This window comes from Lissotriton helveticus, chromosome 1_1 (genome assembly GCF_964261635.1).
Source record: "Lissotriton helveticus chromosome 1_1, aLisHel1.1, whole genome shotgun sequence".
Lineage (NCBI taxonomy): Eukaryota > Metazoa > Chordata > Amphibia > Caudata > Salamandridae > Lissotriton > Lissotriton helveticus.
Window position 1 is genome coordinate 454699652 of NC_136057.1, and position 23994 is coordinate 454723645.

The following is a 23994-nucleotide window of genomic DNA, read 5'->3' on the forward strand; positions in this document are numbered from 1 at the left end:
GAGGAGCTTACCTGTTCCAGGTAGCGTTGGAGCCGGCTCGTCGCTGCTGCGTGCCCCGCTCCTCCAAGGCGGCCTGCTCCCTTTTGCCCAGTTCACTGAGGCTGGGCGAACTCATGAATTTCAACCTGCGAAGAGTCCTCATGGTCAATGTCTGAGCAAGGAAGCCACAATATCCGTTTACACACAGAGCACAACGTATCCGTTCGTGTGAGAGATTTCTCCGCTCTTTCCCAAAAAAAAACAAAAAACAGAACTACAAAAAATAAAAAAAATCAATCGCAGCAACCAGTTTCAATGAAGCACACTTCAGCAGCACAGACGAAATGCAACCTCTAATCAGATCAGCTCATAATTCTGCCGTCATAAACCGTAGTTAATGTTTGCTCCCGAGCTCAAGGCAGCTGAACTATGCGCCGCTGTGGAGCCCGGCGCGGGGCCTCTTTAACCAGCAGCTGCCCGCACGCAGCGTGAAGCGGCTCCGTCCTCGGAGGCACAGTTCTCACAGCTGCCCACTCCACCTGCCATTGATAATCCACTGCAGTCTTCGAACAATCGTTCCTGTGTGGTTTACGATAGTTTTTTTTTTTACACACTTGTTACCGGAAATGAAACTACTAGTGCACCAACAAATGTAGAAGGCGACTAAATGTATACACACGCAAGTGACAGCTCTGATGCTATTGCGCGAATTTATTGGAAAGTTTCACAAGGTGCCGAAACCACGAGCTGCTTGCGACACTTACAAGGAACACAGGTCTTCGGATCTTCTTAAAGAGGCCGTGTTTACTCTGAGGTCGGCAGAGAAGCGTGCAAGAGAGGAGAGAAAGGGAGAAAGGAAAAGATCAGGACAGAAAGCGCACAGAAGGCACGAGTTTTAACCCCAAGGGATTTTCTGAAATTAGCGCAGCCCTCCCATCCCCAAACGAAACATTCTTTCCTGTCAGCGGGCATGCACAGTTTAAGTTTGCACACAAGCAGAGAAACACTACGTGGGAACAATAGTCAAACAATTAATTATACATTTGAACAATACAACGCTACTTGGGAAAGGTTAACACATTTTTACATTTCATCTCTCTCCATCTCTCAGAGTCAAACTGTTCACATTTTATTTCTTCATACATTTAGCCAGGAACTGTGTGGCTTTAAGGCTTTATTTATTTTTTGCGGACTTAGTGTTTGGGAACGATGCCAACTTGTAAGCTTGGCAAGTAATATTAAAGCAGCCCAGAGAGGAGAGAGAGAGAGAATGGGCCTGGTGCAGGGGTAGTCGCTCTATACTGGTATAATAAACATGTGCTGTTTAATTCCCTTCTTGACAGCAGATTCCACGACTTGTGCAAAGAGCTGGTATGGACTGATTAAAAGAGCACATATTAAGTGCTATGTCATGTGTGACTTAAGCCATCTGTATATCCTGTAAGATAAATGCAAATATGAATACAAGTTTAAACTAAGATAAAATATCAGTTTAGTAGGTTAACATATATAGGACAATAGTTGTGCAACTCTTACATTCTGTCTAGAGACATGGATTTCCGCTCGCTTGACAAAAGACATCAGCAAGAACGAACATACATTAGATAGAACATGCTCAGGACAGTGTAGGTATCATTTTACGGTAAGTGATGTTATGCTTTAATTATTTACCGCAAACCTCATTACTCCAATTCCTTGTTCCTTACAAAATGAGACGTGTGCAGCTCTCAGACAGACAATGCCGCTGACATAAACGAACTCACTTGAGTTATCATCAGAGGAGGAGCCTCCCTCCTGTCTCCCCCAGGTAATATAGTCTGATACCGCCAACCACATCCTGTAACTGTACAAAAGTCCCTAAAGAAAGGAAGCCGTAAGTCTACCCCTATGTTAAGACTGGACCAGGAAGAAGGAATGTAAGAGGTTACTGGTAAGCAGCGCCACTGGAATTATGTGACTGTGCAGCGATTTTCGCATAATTATAGATTTGCCGCATTTGCCACATAATTCATCATCTGCCGCATAATATGCAGATTTTAACCAAAAAAAAGTTTCTGGCTCAAAAGTTGGTAAAAAAATCAGTGACACAGGTTCCCATGCAGTTAAAGGCCCTTTGCAAAGGTTAACTGGTCACCTTTCTGTAGCTTATTGTTATCGCTGGGTGTTAAATTGGTACTAATGAGGTACAACCAATGCCTAGACCGTGTGAACAAGCTTAAACAAGACAACACAATGAAGTAATGCTATGGCAAAAAGTTCTAGCTAAATAAAGTTCTGTCCGGCTGGACAAAGGACACACATAATATTTAGTGTGTGTCTATCATTCATGCGATCCTAAATGACTAGGGTCCCCTGTTTTGTGTAATAAGCAACCGCCCAAGGACCCTAGCGATATTCCTTTTGGGTTTTCCCTTGTTGTGTAAAAAAAAAATGGCAAAATGTGCAGCATAATGCCGCATAATTTGGCCCTCCCCAGTCTCATAATTCCAGTGGCCCAGCTGGTAAGCTATCAAAGCATTACCGCAGAGCTTTCCAAACTGTGTGTCCCGACACAGTACTGTGTCGCCTGCAAATGGTGGGTGTGTCGCGGACACTTAGCTCATAACTGCTGCCAATTAAGAGGCATTCCTAGACACTCTGCTCTATGGGAGCCCAGCGATTCACAACAAAGCCTCATTAACAAGTAATTGAGGGAGCTAGACAGAGGGAGGGAGATAGAGGGAGGGAGACAGAGAGAGGGAGAGGGAGACAGAGAGAGGGAGGGAGACAGGGGGGGAGGGAGACAGGGGGGGAGGGAGACAGGGGGGGAGGGAGACAGGGGGGGAGGGAGACAGGGGGGGAGGGAGACAGGGGGGGAGGGAGACAGGGGGGGATGGAGACAGGGGGGAGGGAGACAGGGGGGGGAGGGAGACAGGGGGGGAGGGAGACAGGGGGGGAGGGAGACAGGGGGGAGGGAGACAGGGGGGAGGGGGGAGGGAGACAAGGGGGAGGGAGACAGGGGGGAGGGAGACAGGGGGAGGGAGACGGGGGGAGGGAGACAGGGGGAGGGAGACAGGGGGAGGGAGACAGGGGGAGGGAGACAGGGGGAGGGAGACAGGGGGAAACAGAGAGGGCGACAGAGGGACGGAGACAGAGGGAGACAGACAGAAGGAGGAGGGCAACAGAGGGAGCGAGACAGATAGAGGGAGACAGATAGAGGGAGAAAGAGGGAGGTAGACAGACAGAGGGAGACAAAGGGAGGGAGACAGAGGGAAACAGAGGGAGAGAGAGGGAGGGAGACCGAGAGAGAAAGATGTGTGTATGCCGGGTCTGGTGCCTCAGTGGACAAAGGCATCCGCTGCAGGGGCCTGTGTTAAACCTCGTGGTGTGTCACCAACATGAAAAGTTTGGAAAGCTGTGCATTACCGCCTCTTCCACTTCCACCATAGCACGAAGCAAGGCCAGTAGTCAGGTAAAATGAGTAATCAGTGAATGCAAAGGACTTTACTGTGCATCATCTGGAAGAATGGAAGATCGCACATTAGAACCAAAAGATTCCTTCCTCTCTGAACCCAACCCCATTTGGTACTGGAAAACAAAAGAGGAAGCACAGGACTAAGTAGCAGCAGCACATATATCTTATAAGGAAGCACCTCTACTAGGGCAACCCACCTCCCCCAACTGGGTAAAGGTAGATCCGAAAGTCTGTAGACTCTAGAAATGACTGATCTCAACCAGTGACTGGGGGAAAACAGATGATTGGCGTCCATGTCTAGTAGGTCTAAAATGAATGAACAAGGAATCACATTGTCTGAATGCTGCCATGCAGTCTAATTAGAGGACTACCGCACAGTCCTCATCTAAGCTGTGAAGCTGAACTTCAGTAGGGATAGAAGCATTGAGAAAGAAAACAGGAAGAATAATCTTCTGAGAGCAAGAGAAAGCAGAATGGACATTGAGAACCATTCCTGGACTGTGACAAAGTTAAACGATCTGCAAAAACTAACGTAAGGAACACCATAAACAAGAGAACCCAACTCACCCAATCTAAGTGCAAAGGTAACGGCCATTAGGAAAAAAACCTTAACGAAGAGTAATATAAGAGGGAAAGATTCCAAAAGCTAAAACACAGGAGCTAAAGATCTTTCAGATCAAAGGAGAGAGAAAGAAACTTCAAACGAGAACAGGCACAGAAAAAACCTTTGAAGAAATGTGCCACTATATCAACTGCTCCTAACCCACCCCAGCAATACTGAAAGTTCAAATATCTGCCTTTTGTACATGGAGGATGGAAGAAGGAAAAGCCCTTCTTAAAACCAAGTTTCTTCTTGAAGCAACACAACACTTATAGAGGTATTCACTATAAAAGTCCATGCATTGAAAATATTGTCGCATCTCAAAGGTTACTCCAGCCTTTAACACAATTATATCATCTCTGGTGTCTCATCAATTCAGTTAGACCCAAGGGCTAATCTTGATCCCTTCTTTTCCTAAAGTCGTCATGGAATTTTTTCACCTGAAACAGAGGTTTCAGGAGTAAGGATTGCGATTGTTCCCATTCTGCAGCATAACTTGGCTGATTTCTCCCTGGCTTTTATAGGAGTGGTCTCCTCCTTCCTTACGCCCTCCCTTCTCTTCCCAAATATTCATTGGTCACCACCTACCCAGTTCCCCACCTTGTATCTGAGCTCCTATTCCTATTGGTTCCTGCACTCGTTGGCTCCACTCCCTAAAAAACCCATGACCCTGCCCCCTTCCCCTCTCAGTGGAGTCATGGAGTTTCAAGGATTTTCTCTGTGATGTGCCTGTTATATGGCTTCCGATTTGCATAGCTACCTTCCTTGCAGGTAAGAAATACAGCATTTCATGGACCCTCCATTTCTCTGCCTCAGAATGTGCTGCCCTCTTACTTACTTATTCCTCTTTACTTTGTCAAAATACATCTGTCTGGCGGCAACACCCATTTGGAGCCAGTCTACTGACCACAGGAGCCTCAGCCTTTCCTCTAGGCACCTGCTATCGGGGTGGCTTCAGGATCTTTGGGTATATACCCTTAAACACCTCCTTGCATTTGCCCCCCTCTTGACCCCTGACATCTGGGCAGGGCATTCCCATACAATCTTGATTAATAATCAGTTGTATTTGTCAATTTCCATGGTTCAAAATTTATCGACAAGGAGTATGGATGCAAAGAAAGAACCATAGCAATACCCTATGGGTACTGTTCTTGATTAGGGCCATTTACTAACAATAATTGGCTGTCCCTACACTGATACACCATAAATATTTTTCACATAACAGCTCAAACGGGTCAATAATTTTCAGACATCATTTTACATTAACCAATTAGAATCATTAGGCTGTAGTGTATCCAATTTCTAAAATGAGAGGAAATAAACTACCATTCACAGACCTATCATTCACAGCAAAAATGTGAGACGGAAAGAAGGCACCTCACGGTAGCAACACCAAGGGGGAAAACTGACTGGTACTCGCCAGTAACCCACTTATCATCATTGGTTACCTTCTTTCCAACAAGGAAATGTGCAAGTGTATTTATTAAGACAAGACCTCAACCCAATGAAAGCAAAAAAGAAGCAACCTAAATGTGAGTGTACTTCCTATGTGTACAGGAATCATCCACGTGTTCAAGGATCCCGTGAGAACAAAAACATAATCCTCAACAATAAAAATTGGTAAAGCTTACTTGCTACTGATACTCTTTATTCCTCGCTGTAAGCTTTTCCACGTTAAAAAAATGACTCCTATCAAGTCAAGTCTCGTTGCGGTTATCAATTTAAAGAAACTTCGTCAGGGCTAGGGATCCGAATCAATATTTTCATGTGAGATTTACATCATACCTTCCGGTTGCGTTACTGCAGCATACCGGCAACCTCACTGAGATGAGAAACGCGTCATATGATCGCGTCCGTCTGATGACCGTCAACGGGTCTGTATCACCGCACCTCAGACCTGGTACGTTTCCAATCGTCCGGTAGGGCCAACCAACTAAATGGAGCATGCTTTGTTATGACCTTGGTGTGGCACCCTTATGAATACCATTTCAGGGCTTCCATAGCCCATTGAGTAGCCAAAAATTGTTTTTCAATAGTCGCATATGCCATTTCACGAGTCAACACTTTTGAAGTAATGCATAACACTTGAACTCCTGAAGCAAGACTGTCCCAAGCCCATTTCCAGATGCATCTGTTTGTGGCAAAAGTTATTTTAAAATACGGACATCTCAAGATTGAATCTACTGCTAATGTTGCCTTTCAGGTGGCAATGCCTCTTTTTGCTCCTAAACAGATGACTTTTTAAGTAAAGCTTAAAGGGTTCTGATATGGTTGAAAGTGTGGGACAAACGTTCTAACCTGGGGGTGTACTTCACCTTTCTCTATCCGATACCCAACATACGGCATCTAAGTTGTAGCTATTTTAAAACAAATATGATAGATTTGGGAATCCTTTCTTCTCTATGGTTGTGTTACTTGGTAAGACAGAGATCTTATATTTTCAGTCACCATGTAGGGAGTATGCCATTTCGCTAGTATCTTATTGCTTATGGTTGGTAACAATATCCAAAGGTAATCTCCTTTTTCTAGGTTTCTCAGCTAGGATCCTTTGTTACATTGTGCTTCCTGGAATCTTTGGGCATCTCTTACATGTTCTGAGCTAATGATTGGAGAATATCTAAGGCTGCTACATATTCTACTAAATGAACTGTCCTCTCCACAGGTTCCACCCACTCCTTGAGGACCATGTCCAATTTTGACCTAGGTTGTTCTCCAAACTGAAGCTCAATAGCATAAACCCAGCCGATGACTGGGGAACACATAGTAAGATGAATACCAGAGGTAACAGTTTATCCCAGTCTGTCATGTCCAGGCGGACTACCTTTCTCAGCATCTCCTTCAAGGGCTTATTAAACCGTTTCGGCAATCCATAAGTCTGTGGATGTTAAACTGAGGTTTTTATATGGTGGGTATTTTTTCTTTTACAGACTTGAGCCATGAGCTTAGGCGTGAAATTGATACCCTGATGATTCTTTAACATTTCATCTGGCAGTAGTACTCAAGAAAAGTTTAGAATGAACACATCACAAATACGGGCAACGTATGCATTCCTTAAGGGAAACACCTCAGTATATTGTGTGGCATAATCCACTAATACCAGTATATACTTCTGCACCCTCCCAGATAGTACCATGGATCCTATTAGGCCCATCCCAATTTGTTGCAAAGGCCTGGCGATGATAGGCAGAGGTTGAAGAGGAGCTTTCGGTATATAGTCTAGATTTACCTTTTGAAAATTGGGGCACTACTTACATAAGAGTGGCCCCAGCATATACTCCTCCCAATAAAAATGTTGAAGAATGGCCTGCTGAGTTTTCTCCACTATCAGATGCTTCCCCGGTAAGGGGACTATGAGTCAGTTTTAACACTGTACCTCTGAACAAGGCAGGTACTAGTATCCCTTTAGTGGTTGTCTCTTGAGCTTGAAGATTTATACTGGACACCAAACCCTTTTTCCTCTGGAAGTATAGACATAATATTATGGGGAGAAGTGTCCCATAATTTCGGGACCTTAAGCCAAGAAAGGGTCCACGTGTTGTTCTTGTAGATACATTCCCTATTTTCACAATTCCAAGCTTTCTTATGTTCTGCTACCTTGTTGGAGACTAATACTCTGGCTTGAGTTTCCCTTCACCGCAAATCCCCTTATAACTCCCTCACCCACCCCACGACTTTTTTTTTTTGTCCTGGGTACACTACTCTCTAAATTAGCAGAAGGGGCCTCTTCCCATCAGTCATCAACCCCTGGCTAGTGAAAAAATAATAACTTAAAAGGTAGAATATCAGTACCCTATACTATAACCTTAGGTATATTTGGAATCATCACCACCAGTAAAGGGACATCCTTAGTTCCTATTGATAAAGTGCTTTTTGTGGTGGGATATGCACAAGTGGTTGCATGGAAACATGATCGGGAGTGTGCCATGGACAGTGACAGTGGATGGTTTTGGAATTGCCACAATATGTAGGCAGCCACTGCCTCAAGTCGTAGAATTTTCTTCCCATCTAGACTTACTTCCTGTGAGTACCTGGAACAACCATTGTTGTGGAAAGGCTAGTATCCCCAGAGCAGAACTGCCGTCAGGCGTGTAGGGCGACACAGGCACTGGAGCAGGACTTCTTCCACTCTATGGCCCTGGAATCCCTGAAATGGGGTGGGGAGGTGACTCAGAGGAGGGTAAAAGTTAGTCCTCGGATGCCCATAGACTGCATTCTGGGTACTGAGTAGCCCCCAGTGTCAGGGTAACTGGGAGGGGCGACAGCCCAGAGCGCCCTGACAGTTCATCCTTCTGGGGGTACCACTACCAAGCGGAGGGTACAGAGCCCCAGATGGGGGGGTAGGGCGAGAGAGAACTCACCCCTGGCTCCTGTTCAGCCTCAAGGTGCAGATCGTGGGCTGAGTGACCAGTCTCAGGATACCCCCTTGTGAACTGGTGGGAGGTGGAGTGGAAAAGGGGTATAAAGCACTAAGGGCTACTGCCCCCTACCCTGAGAAACCACAGAGTTCAGAGACCCCTGGATGGCCTGGCTGTGGAAACAGACAGCTGTCAGTGGCCTCTGTTGGTTTTTGTCCATGTGGACAGAGTTTTCCCTGTGTTGGGGATAGAAGTCAGACACAGGGGGTTGGAGTGGGCAACATCACTTTGTTGGCCATGGTGGTACTGCCTGCCTAATGGGATGCATCTGTGAGCAACCTAAGGTTGGGGGCTGCACAGATGGACTCCACAGATGAGAAGGGTTCCCCGTGGGTCAGTTCAATGTCTCAGGAAAGTATAGACAGAAGGATGCAACCGAGTTCAGAAAGGTGCAGAACTGACAAGTGCCCCTGCAGTAGAGGACCACTGTCCATGTTCTATCGCCTACGCAAGGAAGTCCATCAAGTTATTGACTTGTCTACCCTGGCTTTAGGCTGGAGAGGGGTTGTGTTGGAAATGGCCCTTTCTGCAGGGTCACCCCAAACATTTTACCTTCCTCCTTCCCATTTTGCTTAATTCATTTTTGCTTGCTTTCGGACTCATGGCACTTTACAACTGCTGACCTGTGCTAAAGTGCCTGTGCTCTCCGTTTAAAGTATGGTAAATTGGCGTATCCACAATTGGAAAATTTGGTTTGCTTATAAGTCCCTAGTAAAGTGCCCTACATGTGTCCAGGGCCTGTAAATTAAATCCTACCAGTAGCCTGCAGCACTGATTGTGCCACCCACTTAAGTATCCCTTCAAACATGCCATTGCAGAGCCTGTGTGTGTAGTTTTGAACTGTCATGTCAACCTTGCAAGTTTATCCTCTTGCCAGGCCCAAACCTTCCTTTTTAACACACAAAAACCACTGAGGTAGGCCCTGGACAGCCCAAAGGCTGGGTGCAGTGTATCTAAAAAGTAGAACATACACTTTTACGTTTTACATCTTCAAGTAGTGAAAACCTCTTAAATTAAATATGTTTTTCACTACTTCAAGGCCCATCTCTCCCAAAGGTTAGCATTGGGATTACCTTATCACATTTGATAAGTGTAATTTACATTTGGGAACAGATTGGAACCCCAAGTTTGGTTTCTCTGGAACTACATTTTAAAATCCTAACTTATGGATGGTGAAGTTAGATTTTAAATTGTAATTCTGAAAATGCACTTTTAGAAAGATGGCAATTTTTTCTTTTACTTTAACCACCTGGTGGCTTCTGCCTGTCTCTGAACACACACCTGGGGTGGGTGACAGCTAGGCTTGTGCATTCACTCTACTCAGTCACACACAAAGGGAGTTTAGGTGTGCCTGATGGACCATCCACATCCTGATGGGCCATCCTGTGCAGGATTTGAGGAAGGAGATTACACTTTCACCTGAATAGGCTGCATCCCGTCCCCACAGAAAGGGTTGCATTACCCCCCTGTAGTGAGTCGGTAGCCGGGGCAAGGACTCTGTACCTGTAGATACTCTGCCAGGAACAAGGACGGCTGTGCTGCGAAGGGACTGTCACTCCGATGGACTGGTATTCTGCCGGACTCCTGCTCTACTGTGCTGACCTGCTGCCTGAGAGTGAGAAGGACAGGACCTGCATATCTTGAACCCACAACCAAAGTGACTCAAATGGCTTGTCTGCTTGCCTCCTGTTTTGAAGTCTCGGGAGCATCAAAGACTTCTTACCATCCACCTACAGCATCTGGACTTTGCCATCCAAGAGTCTTGCCCTGCCAAGTGGTGCCAATCCAGTCCTGGCCCTTGGAAGTGAGTATGGAGTGTTGCGTCAGTAAAAATCCATGCATCGCCATTGTGACGCTTAGAAAGGTGCATTTCTTTCGAAGCTGACACATTGTCGCTGCCTCAAGGACAGAAGACATCATATCGCTTACTGGGGGGGAACAGCGCAGCTCCACCAGTTCCCGATTCATCCTGGACTTGTGTGGCTCGACGACTACGCATCGCCTACATCTTATGGTTCGATGACAACACATCGGACTTGCGTGGGTCGGATCCAATGCATCGCCTACATCTGAAGGGATCAACGATGACTCATCACCTCCTCTGCGTATTCAAACCTAAAGCGGATACTAGTAAAGCGCGAACTACTCACCCATAAGGGTCACAAGGCGCTGGGGTCCGTCAGGGAGATTAAGTGAGCTATTGCCCAGAGTCACATTGTGCTGAGCTGAGCTGCTGCCCGCAATCGGGCCATGCGACCTGCGCTCCAGAGTGAGCCACCCAGTCCACTGCACCACAACTCTCCATCTCATCCTCAACACAACCACAAACCATGGTAGTGTTTCAGTAGGCCAAAGCTAGTCCCTGTTTCCGACTGCGCTCCATCGTAGTCGGTCTGAACTCTGGATTTGACCCGGTCTAGCGTGACCAGATAGTCCCGATTGACGCTTTATGCTTTTCAGTTTATTCTTTAATAAGTCATAACTCAGATTATACTTATGAGGTTTTTGTTGTTTTGGTCTTTTGTTCAATACATTAAAGCTCTGTTTTCTAACCATGTGTGGTATCTTTTTGTGCGGTGTTTCAACTCCTTTACTTTTGAATTGTTTCACAAATACACATTGCCTGAAAAGTTAAGCCTTACTGCTATGTGCCAAGCTACCAGAGAGGGAGCACAGGTTAATTTAGGGTGTGTATCTGACTTACCCGGACTAGGACTGAGGTTCCTGCTTGGACCGGGTGCATACCTCTGAAACCCAATTTCTAACAGGACGGTAAGGATACAAAGGCTTGCTGAACGAATGAAATAAATGTCCGCTTTTATTCGATTGTGGGATCCACAGCAGAAAGATGCAGATTATCTTTAAATCGAGCAAATAGTCATTAATGTCGAGACACCCTTTTTAGGTAACTGTTCACGCTTTCTACATTTCTATATTTCATTCCAGATCTTCATGTTTGATACATTTCCCTTTGCGATCCAAATGGACTCGCCCCAAATCTGCTGCAGTTATATTCCTAGGATGGCCAGGAGGAAGAACATAATAAAAAAATAAGAGGGAGAAGCCGAACTGCCAGACAAAGGAAAGGTGTTCATAGGTTTACTTTTGTGACCTTTTTACCAGTGGTCCTTTTTTCTAGTAGATCAGCAAGATCTTCTTTCACAAGGGTTTTGTTTTCCAGTAGAAAACGAGCGCCATGCAGCAACATTGGCGAACCCGTTTTCCTGTTTACCAGCTTTCTACATCAGAATACCAAATATCAAAACATGGGAGAAAAGAATCTGATTGTTGGCACTAAATAATTACCTGTCACCAATCAAAACACATTCCGGATCAATATGGAGACCATACTTGTGTGGATGCCATGAAAACAAAGAAGTCTTAGGGAGGAGGCCCAACCCAATATGGCAACCTAGCGCACCAAGACGCTTTGAGCCTCTTGAACGAAGGAGGATTCTGAGACAGCACGTGCCTCCCCTCTCTCTGCAGCACCAGGGAACGCCAGAGACCCCTTGTAGTATCTACTTCCCTTGAAGGAAAGTACTCCTACCCCAGCAATAAGGAGAAGCCGACGGAAAGATAAGCAGGAGGTAAAATTCCCAAATACCCCCCACCTTGCTATAAAAGAGGAAGGAGAGCGAATCCAGTAGTGCTCGAGCCCAATATAAGAAAAGGAACGTCCAGTAGTAAGCAAAATGTAGCCTCTTAGGAAGGCTAACACATCTACGCAAAATAAGGCAACCTTACCTTGAAGAGAAGCCAACGGGGTTAGGACTCTCGCCCAGGATCCAACAGTGCAATATTAATGCCCAAAGACCCACAGGCCAGTGCCCAGCACTCAGTCCAGAGAGAGCGGAAATAACAAAAGGTAACCATGGTCTACTACCAATGTGGATGAGCTTCTTTGGACACATGGGTCATGTCCCATTTCATTTATTCTTTGCGTTTGTGAGGCAGAGGACTTCTCTGAGGTTGGAACTGTTGGTCCTACTTCTAGTTAAAGGGGTGCATGCAAAGTTATATCGGTTTTGGCGTGTGCAGTAAGTAATTAATTCATTCAAAGGACACTGCATGGTCTATTTAGAATGAAATGCTCCTTGTAGCATGTTCTTCGGATTTGACAGTTTGATATGCTTTACTATTTCTGGCAGCCTTTTTTGGTGCTGAAGCTAGGGACGACTTGAACCGCCAACATCTCATGATGCGACAGGTGAAGTGTCAGATGCGTTCTGATAGATTTTTGAATGTTTTGTATCTTGGTAGTAAGTGCTGCATATTTTTGCAGTTTTACATAGCGCGAACTCAGCCGAGGGAAATCGGAGCGCTTTGCTTGTGCATGTCTTACATTGCACGAACTCAGATTATTATTAATATCTTTTAGGCAGGGTGAGATGAAGTGATTGGCGCATAATCAGAGGAAGTTGAGTCGACGTCGAGACTGGAACCTGGTTACCCAGTTCCAAAGTCAGCAGCTCTGGCCCTAGCGCCACACCATCTCTACCTGTGTTGTGTCGTGTCTGTGTGCCTCTTTGTTGTGTGAGTTCATGAGTGCCTAGCTGCATCTGGTCTGCAAATGCGTGTCGATTTGTCCATGTGTCTGCATGCATCGGTTTGGCATCCTTTTCTGTGTGCGATGGTGTTAATATGAATTCTGCTTTTTGTATGCCTGGGTGCTGCGAGGTGTTGTTCTTTGAGCAGGCGTTTCTTTATGTACAGGCTTCAGTTTAAATGCGCTCCAATAAAGCCAGTCTCTGGCGGTGTGCGTTTGCATTCTGCATCCCAAGGAGATATGCTTCCCTAGCGACATGTTTTGCGCGATCAGACACCCAGAAGTAAAGGTTGATTCGTGGCGATTATGGTTTTATCGCACATTTAGTTAACAATAAAAGTGACTAACAGGGTTATCAAGGCCAGCTTTATTTTTGATCAGCACAACATCGCGCTAATGATCAGCTTGACCTCCGAATGGCCTCTCCTACACAGAAGTGAACAAAACAAGACAGGATTTATTGCCAGAAGATGTAGTCGACACCATGGCGATTAAATGACTGAGCAGAGCATAGAATTCAGTGTCCATGTACTGCTAATCAAGGCACTGTGTCTGTAAAGCATGAAGTTCACGGAGTTTACTTTAAACAATGAAAAAGTATGGATTTAGAAGACCATAACATCCGCATGCTGAATGTGTGGTCACAGTGTATGTCAGTTGTAAAATAGTCCATCATGCAGTTCAGTGGAGCCGGAAGCACACACTTAGAGCCAAGACAAACAAGCATTTGCAATGCAATTGGTCTCGCATTTACGAGACTTACAACTATTGGCTTTGTAAATATATAAGTGGGCGCCGTGCTGCAACATAAAGCGCGGCGCCCTTGTAAATATGAAAGCAGGTGCTGTGCTGAAACATAGCGTAGCACCAGTGCATATTAAAGCTATGCGCATGGCGGCTCGAGAAACCAGCACCACGGTGATAAAAAACAAAACATGAAAGCGGCGCTGTGGTGCTAAAGTATAACTACCATGACATAAAATAAGTAGTCCCTAAACGAAACACATAAGCAACTACAGCATAAGTAATCTGTTGTTGGCCGGTGCTCTTCGCTATAAAACAGAGTGGATATGTCGGGAGCGCCAACCAGAAAAGAAGAGTGACGCAGGACATAACCAATGGCAAGTGGCAGTCGGGATTACACTCCGTATACGGATTACAGCAGGTCTAGCAGACCGTGCATGCGCGCTGTTTAGGTACGATTAAATAAATGGTGAGGCTATTAACTGAATGTTAGTGTATATATATATATATATATATATATATATTTTTTTTTTTTTAAATCGCTGCCTGAGCCATAATGGACTCCAAGCAATGAGTATAGGGCAGGCGGTGGTGGGCATGGCAAGGAGGGGGAGTAGTGTGCACTTATAAGTGCGCATGTCAGTTTAGCTGGCCATCTTTGGCAGGCCAAACAGACATGGAGACTTCTGTTTCTCCAACCCAGCTGTGCTGCAGATGGGTTGGACAAAAGTCATGGGCTCCCAAGCACAGTATGGGTTGGCCACTCAGACCAATCCAGGTGCTGCTCCCATGCTAGGGATAGGATGAGAGCAGCATCTGGATTGTGTGGGGAGCCTGTTCTTTAAGGCCCATCCACTTCTGAGCCGGACGAGAGGGGCAACGAGGCAGCCAGCAGCAAGAGCGAAGCAGCAGGTAAGGCTTTATTTTTATTTAAATCCCCAACCCTACTCTCCCACCCCTTCCCGGACACCCTACCACTTTAGATAGGATCAGCCACCACTGCTGAAATCCCTTTTCACAATTACTTTTTAACCTTGCAATGTTCTTTCTGGCACCGGCTGACAGGTCTGCCTTCCTCCACCGACTATGAACCTTAATACCAAGAGAGGAATGAAGCGTCTTTGTTAGACGAGGCAAATTCAGCCAGTCCTGTCAATCAGAACGACTTCTTTGCAGTCGGAGGCTTGCAGGCTCAGACTTTTCATTATGTGTGTAAAGCTATGGGCTAGTAAGTGTCAGGGCTGGCTGGTATGGTCTCGTGGAAGGCATATGCTGTGGCTGTGACACCTGTTGTGCTAGATCCAGAGAGCTGGACTAAGGCAGGTGGAGAGGTTTGGTTACAGAGTGCTTGGCAGAGGATAGAAGATCTTCCTCAATAGTATTTAGAGAATTGGAGACGTAATCGGGGGCTCTTTGGTATACTGCTTGTCTTTTAGTTATAGTGGTACCGAGGGCAGGGTGCTCAGCAATGACGCTTCTGTAGAAAGTTTGGAGCATAAGCCTTTTGAATAGGTTGGGATGAGATCGACTTGGATGTGAAGAAACTGGGGTGGGATCTTTAACTCGAACACTTATGGATTTTACTCAAGAACAATCGGGCAGTTACTGCCAGCCATGAAGTGTCACTCAATGTGTAAGTTATGTAACTGTTGTAAATACGTTAGATAAAATATATAAATGCGCATAAACCTGCTGAAAATGTGGTTGCCCTCTTTGTGTGCCCCACAACCCAAATACTGTGTCCCTCACTCATTTACTTACCACCTCTACCTGATCTACTGTCCTTTACTTTCTATCCTGTCCTCCCCTCATCTCCCTTCACAAGCTTCCCCCTCAACTGTGCTCTCTTATTCCATCCCTCCTCATAGGCTCTCTAAAACAGACCGGCCACACACCCTGAATCCCACCACTTACAATGATCTTACCCATAATCCACGTGGATGCTCTTCCTGTGCTTATTACCCCTCGCTTACCAGGTTCCTCCAGCTGCCCAGCTCCGCTGGCTTCTTCCTCAGGTTCCTTCAAGAGACCATCGTCAACTATTTGTGACGTTACTCATAAGAAGCAAAGGCTGGGGGAATGGAATCACACTGCACCATGGGGAGCACAGTATTTCCCTCTACCCAGATGATATGCTCCTCTTCCTCAGAGACGCAGGCACGGGGATACTGTGGTGCATTTAAATGTTGCAGCTGCTGGGTGAGGTGATTACTTTTTAAACAAATTGGGAGAAAACGTGTGCCTAGCCAGTCTTCAGAACCTTGCAAAGATCCCCCAGCACTCAGTACTCCAATATGTGGGAATTAAAATCCATCACCAAGACAAACATGTCAGGGAGGGAAATTGTTTGGGGGGTGAGGGGCTTCGCTATCAATAGCTCAATGTTGCATTCTGGCACACACGGATCATGGCATTAATGGCACCCACAACGATGATTATGCTGCCACGTGTAGTGTTTTCTACCTATATCCAAATCCCCCCATTTGGATACCCTGAGTATGGTTCCAGTTGTCGGACACATGGGGTAGAGGCAGACACAGGGTTTCTTGCAAATAATGCAACGCACTATCAGGGAGGGAGAACTGGGAGTCCCTTATTTTGAGGTATTTCATATTGCAGCTCAGTTATAATGGCTGGCGGGCCATTCAATTGACGGGGCACCTTGCCCTGGAGCAACGAGATGGGAGCACTGGTCTTTACGGAATCTCTACCAAAATTGGTGAACATGGCGCTATGCTGTTTGTAGAAGCTCCTAAAATCCACCCACTTTGTCCCACTACATGCACTGCTGATTCCACTGGTGGCCTCCCATCCCTGAGGGGTCGCATTTTGGTGGCATGTAGGCTGTTGGCATGGACACAGACCTACTCACAGCCGCCCTCCTCATGTTTTGGAGACAGTCGCAAATTATTCTCTTCACTTTACAAATCATCCTCCCGTATGGTCAAAGCAGACTTAACAACTCTGGGGGAAATGGGAGGATGCTATAGGCCAGAAAGTGCGAGACCAGGACTGGGACAGAATTCTGGACCATACTCACAATGTCTCCCGTAACACCAGATTGCCCTACACTCAGTTCAACTATTTACATATCTCTTACCTCACACCACACAGACCAAACAGAATCCATAAGACGGAAGATAAATCATGCCCAAGATGTAAAGTACCCCATGCTGATTTCTTGGATATGACCAAGGCTTTGAGTGGGCCGGGTCCTGCCGGTGCTCAGTACCGGCAGTTCTAAAAAGCAGGTGCTGAGACGGGTCCCTACCGGGCTTTCCATTTTTGCCCTCACTCGGAGTGAAGAAAAAAAATTAACTCTGCAACAGTACCACCCTTCACTGCCTTTCTTCTAAGAGACTTGTTATAGTTCTTTCAAAGTCTCATCATTTCCGAACGGAAGTATTTTGAACATTATATACAACAAAGCCACAGTTGTTGCTCATTTATCTCATGCAACTAACAACCACTGACAAACCAATAGTCGCTCACTGACCTGCTCTTTTCTGCCCAACAGAGGAACTGCTTTTCTCATCTCCCAAACCGCATTCCCTGAGGCTGAGGTTGGCTGGTGGGAGCGTGACTGCAATCGGCAGTTCTTCAACTCGCTCTCAGCGCGACCCGCCCAGGTTGCAGTGCGTTGTCTGAGGCCAGGAAAAGCCTACCGGGGGACTGCGAGGCCCAGAAAACACCGCTCCTTGCAGCCGGCGCCTCTTCCCCCGGCGGCCACGCCCACTGATTTGAACGCTGCTTAAATACTTTTCGCGCCACCCGCTGCGCGGGTGCCGCTCACTGACCTGCTCTTTTCTGCCCAACAGAGGAACTGCTTTTCTCATCTCCCAAACCGCATTCCCTGAGGCTGAGGTTGGCTGGTGGGAGCGTGACTGCAATCGGCAGTTCTTCAACTCGCTCTCAGCGCGACCCGCCCAGGTTGCAGTGCGTTGTCTGAGGCCAGGAAAAGCCTACCGGGGGACTGCGAGGCCCAGAAAACACCGCTCCTTGCAGCCGGCGCCTCTTCCCCCGGCGGCCACGCCCACTGATTTGAACGCTGCTTAAATACTTTTCGCGCCACCCGCTGCGCGGGTGCCGCTCACTGACCTGCTCTTTTCTGCCCAACAGAGGAACTGCTTTTCTCATCTCCCAAACCGCATTCCCTGAGGCTGAGGTTGGCTGGTGGGAGCGTGACTGCAATCGGCAGTTCTTCAACTCGCTCTCAGCGCGACCCGCCCAGGTTGCAGTGCGTTGTCTGAGGCCAGGAAAAGCCTACCGGGGGACTGCGAGGCCCAGAAAACACCGCTCCTTGCAGCCGGCGCCTCTTCCCCCGGCGGCCACGCCCACTGATTTGAACGCTGCTTAAATACTTTTCGCGCCACCCGCTGCGCGGGTGCCGCTCACTGACCTGCTCTTTTCTGCCCAACAGAGGAACTGCTTTTCTCATCTCCCAAACCGCATTCCCTGAGGCTGAGGTTGGCTGGTGGGAGCGTGACTGCAATCGGCAGTTCTTCAACTCGCTCTCAGCGCGACCCGCCCAGGTTGCAGTGCGTTGTCTGAGGCCAGGAAAAGCCTACCGGGGGACTGCGAGGCCCAGAAAACACCGCTCCTTGCAGCCGGCGCCTCTTCCCCCGGCGGCCACGCCCACTGATTTGAACGCTGCTTAAATACTTTTCGCGCCACCCGCTGCGCGGGTGCCGCTCACTGACCTGCTCTTTTCTGCCCAACAGAGGAACTGCTTTTCTCATCTCCCAAACCGCATTCCCTGAGGCTGAGGTTGGCTGGTGGGAGCGTGACTGCAATCGGCAGTTCTTCAACTCGCTCTCAGCGCGACCCGCCCAGGTTGCAGTGCGTTGTCTGAGGCCAGGAAAAGCCTACCGGGGGACTGCGAGGCCCAGAAAACACCGCTCCTTGCAGCCGGCGCCTCTTCCCCCGGCGGCCACGCCCCCCTCCTCCCTCTATATTTACGTAGTTTCTAACGCGCCGCGGGTCGCGCCGCGGGTCGCAGCCCGGGGCGAAGACCCGGGCAAAGACTGGGCCGTTTTAGGCCGTTAGAGGCTGGTAGAGACTGGACTGGGCCACCTCCCTTGATTTTAAAATATTTATTTGATCTTACGTTTTAGTAATCCTTTCAGGGCTTACCTAGTCCCCATTACCTAACGAGAATAGCAATGGTCCTCACGAGAGGGAATAAATCTACAACTAAAGCCCCTAGCGCAGCAGGTAAATTGCTTGGTCCCATGGATGACTTTCTAGCGAAGGCTAACACACTCATAGATGAAAGCATAACACTCATTGAGGAAAGGGTCTCATTAGATCTAGCATTTGCTAAAAGATCCTCACTAGGTATCTTGGCAGAAGCCAGATCTCCAGTATCAGGTGTCCCAAATGCAGAGCTGATTCCAACTAGAGAGAGACGCAGCCTACCAAATACGGTAGATCTGTCGGTATCCCAGATAGCGGACTCTCAACTCAGCTTTGACCTAGAACAAACCCCTGAACTGCTCCCAATAACGCCCGCTGAACTCTCCTCGTCAGAAAAAAGAGTAGAAAGGGGTAAGAGGGAGGGAGCAATCAGTAAGAAAAGGGCACCAGGTAATCCATCCTCCCCAGTAAACCTGGCAATAACCTCAACTATCCCTCAAATTCAAGATGATAGGGCGATACATGTTGAGACTCTAGCGTTAGTCCACCAGGTAGAGAAGGAGCCACCCCCCTTGATAGTTTTGGACCCTTACTCTACAAAACAAACCCCGGTGGAATCTAACGCAGTTGAGGCTCGGGAATTGACACTTTCTAGCATAGCCAGGGTAGTCAAACATGCCCTACAACCCTTAGAACATCGGCTAGGAACCCTGGAATCGCAAATTTCCGAGCTTCTAAAAAATCTAAAAAATCAGCAACCATTGCTACCACCATGTCCACAAAAATCATTACAAAACAATAGCAAAAATTCAGGAAGCACTAATCCATTAATCCTTAAACCATCCTTACCTAATCCACAGCAAAAGACTCTTCAGATAAGTACTTCAAATCCTCCGAATAATAAAAACACCTTAATTCAAACTAAAATAACAAAAACTGTAGTAGCCCAAAGTTCTACTAGCAACCTACAACAGTCCACCGTTCCGACTCCCCCAGCTGTGCCTGTTACAGCTGTACCCGCTGCCACTGCCGCAACTCCGACGGCACCGAGCAGCATAGCCAATAAAACCACAGGGAATACCACGCACAACGCAACAATAAAAACTTTACCCCCCCCACCTGTACCACCAAAAACTCCTGCGGGCAGGCCCAAGAGAAACGCTGCGGGGAACCCTGGCCCGCCAAGATTCCCAGCAGACTTCCCTCCAGAGGCCTCACCCTATGTGGCAGTCATGGCTGGAGTGCCAGAACTAATAGACTCTATCCCAGAACCGATCTGGTCCCTAAAAAATAAAGTTCAGCACTGGCTCCAGACCAACCGCCCAATTCCATCTTCCTGGCGCGGAAGAATTAGATCTGTAGCCAGGGTTCCATGGGTGGGCAATACTCGAAAAACCATTTCCGGGGACTGTATCGCAATCACATTTGAGGATCCTCGAATAGTGGATTATGTCTGTGCCTGGGAAGACATCACCTCGAATGGAGGAATTAAGGTCAAGTCCCTCCCCTTCTTTTATCCTTTCAGGCAGGTAGACAGCTATATACAGGATCAAGAGCCCCCTTGGTCTGTCCCATTCTCCAGGCAGGATGATTTTTCAAACATCAGTTACAACGCCCCCCATAATCAATACGAACCAGACTATTCCTGGCACCCAGTGAGACAACGCCGCCAGGGAGGAAGGTGGGACGATAGAAGATCTCATACACATTGGCCTCCACATAGAGAGCAACCACGCTGGGACCCATGGCAAAACATCCCACTAAGTAATAGGTTCAGCGGCCTAGAAATGGTCGACTGACCATCAATAGTTGCTCCTCCCATCGACACTCAACTATCCCCCTCTCCGCAGTCTAATACCATCGTCCCACTTACCAGTAACAAGGACACGATAACCCCAGAAGTAGAATCGGCCGATGATGCTTCACCCCTTAGAGTCTCTTATTGGAACATCGCGGGCCTCCGAAATAAAATCGAGGATGGCTCTGCGCAGAAATTTCTAGCCCCATACCAAATAATTTGTCTCCAGGAGACATGGTCCGTAGAAGAACATCATCTACAAGGCTATAAAACCTACAATGTTCCAGCCCTAACCAGTACAATGGGCAGACCAAAAGGTGGGCTAGCAATATATATTTCAAATTCCCTTCCTCTCAATAAAGTGGTCACACTCTCTCAGGATGATAATCATCAAATCCTATCACTTACCTTCCCAAACAAAGACATCATTATTCTGACTAACACGTACAATAATTTATCGGAAGATAACTTTATAATCCTCCTCACCACTATAACTGAGAAATTAAAACAAGTACTCCATCAGAGCCCTGCAGACAAAGCAACCCAATTAATTTGGGGAGGCGATTTTAACCTCCATCCCTGCACAGCTCCTAACTTAATGTGTTGTGGGATTGTAGATGACTTCAACGTTCCACTAGCACACCTTGCACACTCTAAATTAGGAAATCTAATAAACATCGCTCTATCAGATCTGGATCTTCAGATTGCCAATCATATAAAAGCAGACCCAAATGAATTTATACCGACCTATGTGGGTAGGGGACATAAGACAACAGTAGATTTTATATTTCTCTCCCAAACCCTAACCCCGAAATTCAAAAACTTTGAAGTCATTGTCACTCCTTTTAGTGATCATGCAGCTCTAATATTAACAATGTCTATCCCTGCAAACCCCTCCCATAAATCAGAGATGGCGACCACTCTCAGGCAGAATAAGATTGACATTAGCAAACGGAATGGACTAACAATCAGATGGGCTAAAATTAACCCATCTGACATAATGAAAAAATTAATAACGCGGTCCTACCCTAATATAATGAAATGCCTGGATCTGACAACTAGCCATAAAGAAGTCCTGAGAAATTTTAATCTAATACTAGATGCTATAAAAGAATTACTCACCACAAAATCGAAATCAAACCGCCCTACAAAACCAAAGTGGTTTAATCATAACTGCACAGCGGCCCTATCAAAGTTGAAATCCGCACTTAAAAATAACCCACGTGATGCGGCTCAGATTCAGTTGCTCAGGCGACAATATACAGGGGAAAGAAAGCTGAGAACTGCCCAACTAAAGCAAAAGCTGTGGGATGATCTCCACCACGGTGCAGTCTCACAAAATAGCGAGCTTTTCTGGCGTACGGTCAGAACCCCATATCTCACAGAAAGAGATACCCCAAAAATAGAAGTCGCTATCGACGAAAATACTTGGGTTTCGCACTTTGAGGAAATTTTTAAGAATACCCTCCCAACAGAATCCCCCCTTCCCAAGGTAAACTACCCTATTCTGGTCCCTTTTGATATTTCAGACCTTGTAGATGCCCTACAGAGTAGTAAATCAGGTAAGGCACCAGGACCCGACGGGGTCCCAGTGGACCTTTTTAAAAGTAACCAAGACCTCTGGGCCCCCATCCTAACCAGAGTATGTACAGCAGCAGCAAGCGAGGGAATCCTAACATCTTGGACAAAATCAATAATGGTTCCCATTTTTAAAAAGGGAGACCGACAAGATGTAAAATGCTACCGGCCCATATCACTGCTGGATTCGCTCGGGAAAGTAGTGGGGAGAGTGATTCTAGAGCGTCTCCAGCAGTGGTCAGAGGACCGGGGCATAATTTCTGATATCCAATTTGGATTCCGAGAAGGATTTGGTACCCTAGAGCAGGTCCTCAATCTTACTCTAATAATGGGGAAATACACACAGGCCATTCACACCAAGATATATATGGCCTTTGTTGACCTCTCCGCAGCTTTCGACTGCGTGTCGCACAGAAAGCTGTGGAGGGTCTTAGCTCAATTGGGAATAGATCCACCCCTTTTAGATTTTCTCAAAGAGCTCTACACTGGGGCCACAGCCAGAGTACGCTTTGGCGTCAATGGTGAGCTGACGTCTCCGTTTGGCGTAGGGCGTGGGGTCAGGCAGGGATGTGTCCTGGCCCCCTTCCTCTTCTCACTCTATACCAATGGCTTGGAGGGGGAGATGTTGGGGGGGGCCCAGGACCTCCCACGCATAAACCGTCGCCTGATCCCAGCCCTGCTCTACGCGGATGACGCCGTTATTTTAGCACGCACACCCAAAGAGCTCCAAAAAGCAGTGAACAGATACACGTCCTTTATGGGCAACCTAGATTTAAAGGTGAACGTGAAAAAAACGTTCGTAATGACAGTTGGCAGACACCGAAAAAAAACCTACCCTATAGTCCTTAACAATCAAAAGCTCGAATCTACCCCACATTATCCCTACTTGGGGGTTATGATAGATGACCAACTCTCTTGGAAGCAAGCAGTGAGCACTAGGGCACTTTTATTCAGGAGATCAATTGCAGCACTAATAACTTTTTCCCAGAAATTAGGCAAGAGACCGCCAATAGAGCTCCTTAAGATTTATAACGCCAAATGCCTGGCAATAGCCACATATGGTGCAGGAGTCTGGGGGTACACAGACGTCAGCCCTATTCAAAGGGTGGAAAACACATTTTTAAGATTCTTGTTAGCTACCCCCAAAGGCACCTCAATCTACGCAATGCACCTAGAACTAGCCATACCCTACTTAGAGGATTTAATTAAAATTGAACCTCTGATGTTGTGGCGCCGCATCTGGAAATCAAACAAAAACGCTCTGACTCAAGCCATTATCACAGATGCAATGAATATGGACAACTCTGCAAAAATAAAGTGGCTTTTATATGTCAGGAACTTTTTTACAGATTTAGGCTTCGAGAACTACTATACAGACCCGACAACTATAACGGTCATTCCAAAAAAAGATCTTAAACGCCGAGCCTTATGTCATTTGGAATCGTTAAGACTCGCATCCAACTCCACAAAAACGGCAGTGATTCATTCAAACATGATACAAATAGCCTTTGTCATTCACCCGTACTTAGAACTCCAAATATCAACTTACGAGAGAATGCTTATCACAAGATTCAGGCTAAATATTTTCTTTAGAATGGTCACCTTTCCCTCACAAAATTGTTGGGAACCCACACTCCCGCCGTGTCCCTGTGACGGTACATCGACGCAGTCGAATCTGCACGTGATCCTACTTTGTAAATATCACCAACCCCACAGAAAGATCTGGCTTTTACCAATATT

The 23994-nt window shown here is 46.8% G+C and overlaps 1 protein-coding gene across 3 annotated transcripts in view; it reads right to left on the minus strand.

Annotated features, from left to right (window-relative positions):
* The window catches only part of PRR5 (proline rich 5), a 621995-nt gene that overhangs the window by 422769 nt on the left and 175232 nt on the right, over window positions 1-23994 (minus strand). Inside the window, exons 1-2 of one of the 3 annotated variants that reach the window (XM_078673850.1) lie at window positions 744-765; window positions 12-125 (exon numbers count right to left, since the gene is read on the minus strand). In XM_078673850.1, coding sequence (XP_078529976.1) covers window positions 12-115 — 104 coding nt within the window. In that variant the 5' untranslated portion in view covers window positions 116-125; window positions 744-765. Of the gene's footprint in view, window positions 1-11; window positions 697-743; window positions 766-23994 lie in introns of those variants that run through there. The other 2 variants (XM_078673851.1, XM_078673849.1) reach the window with 2 other exon arrangements.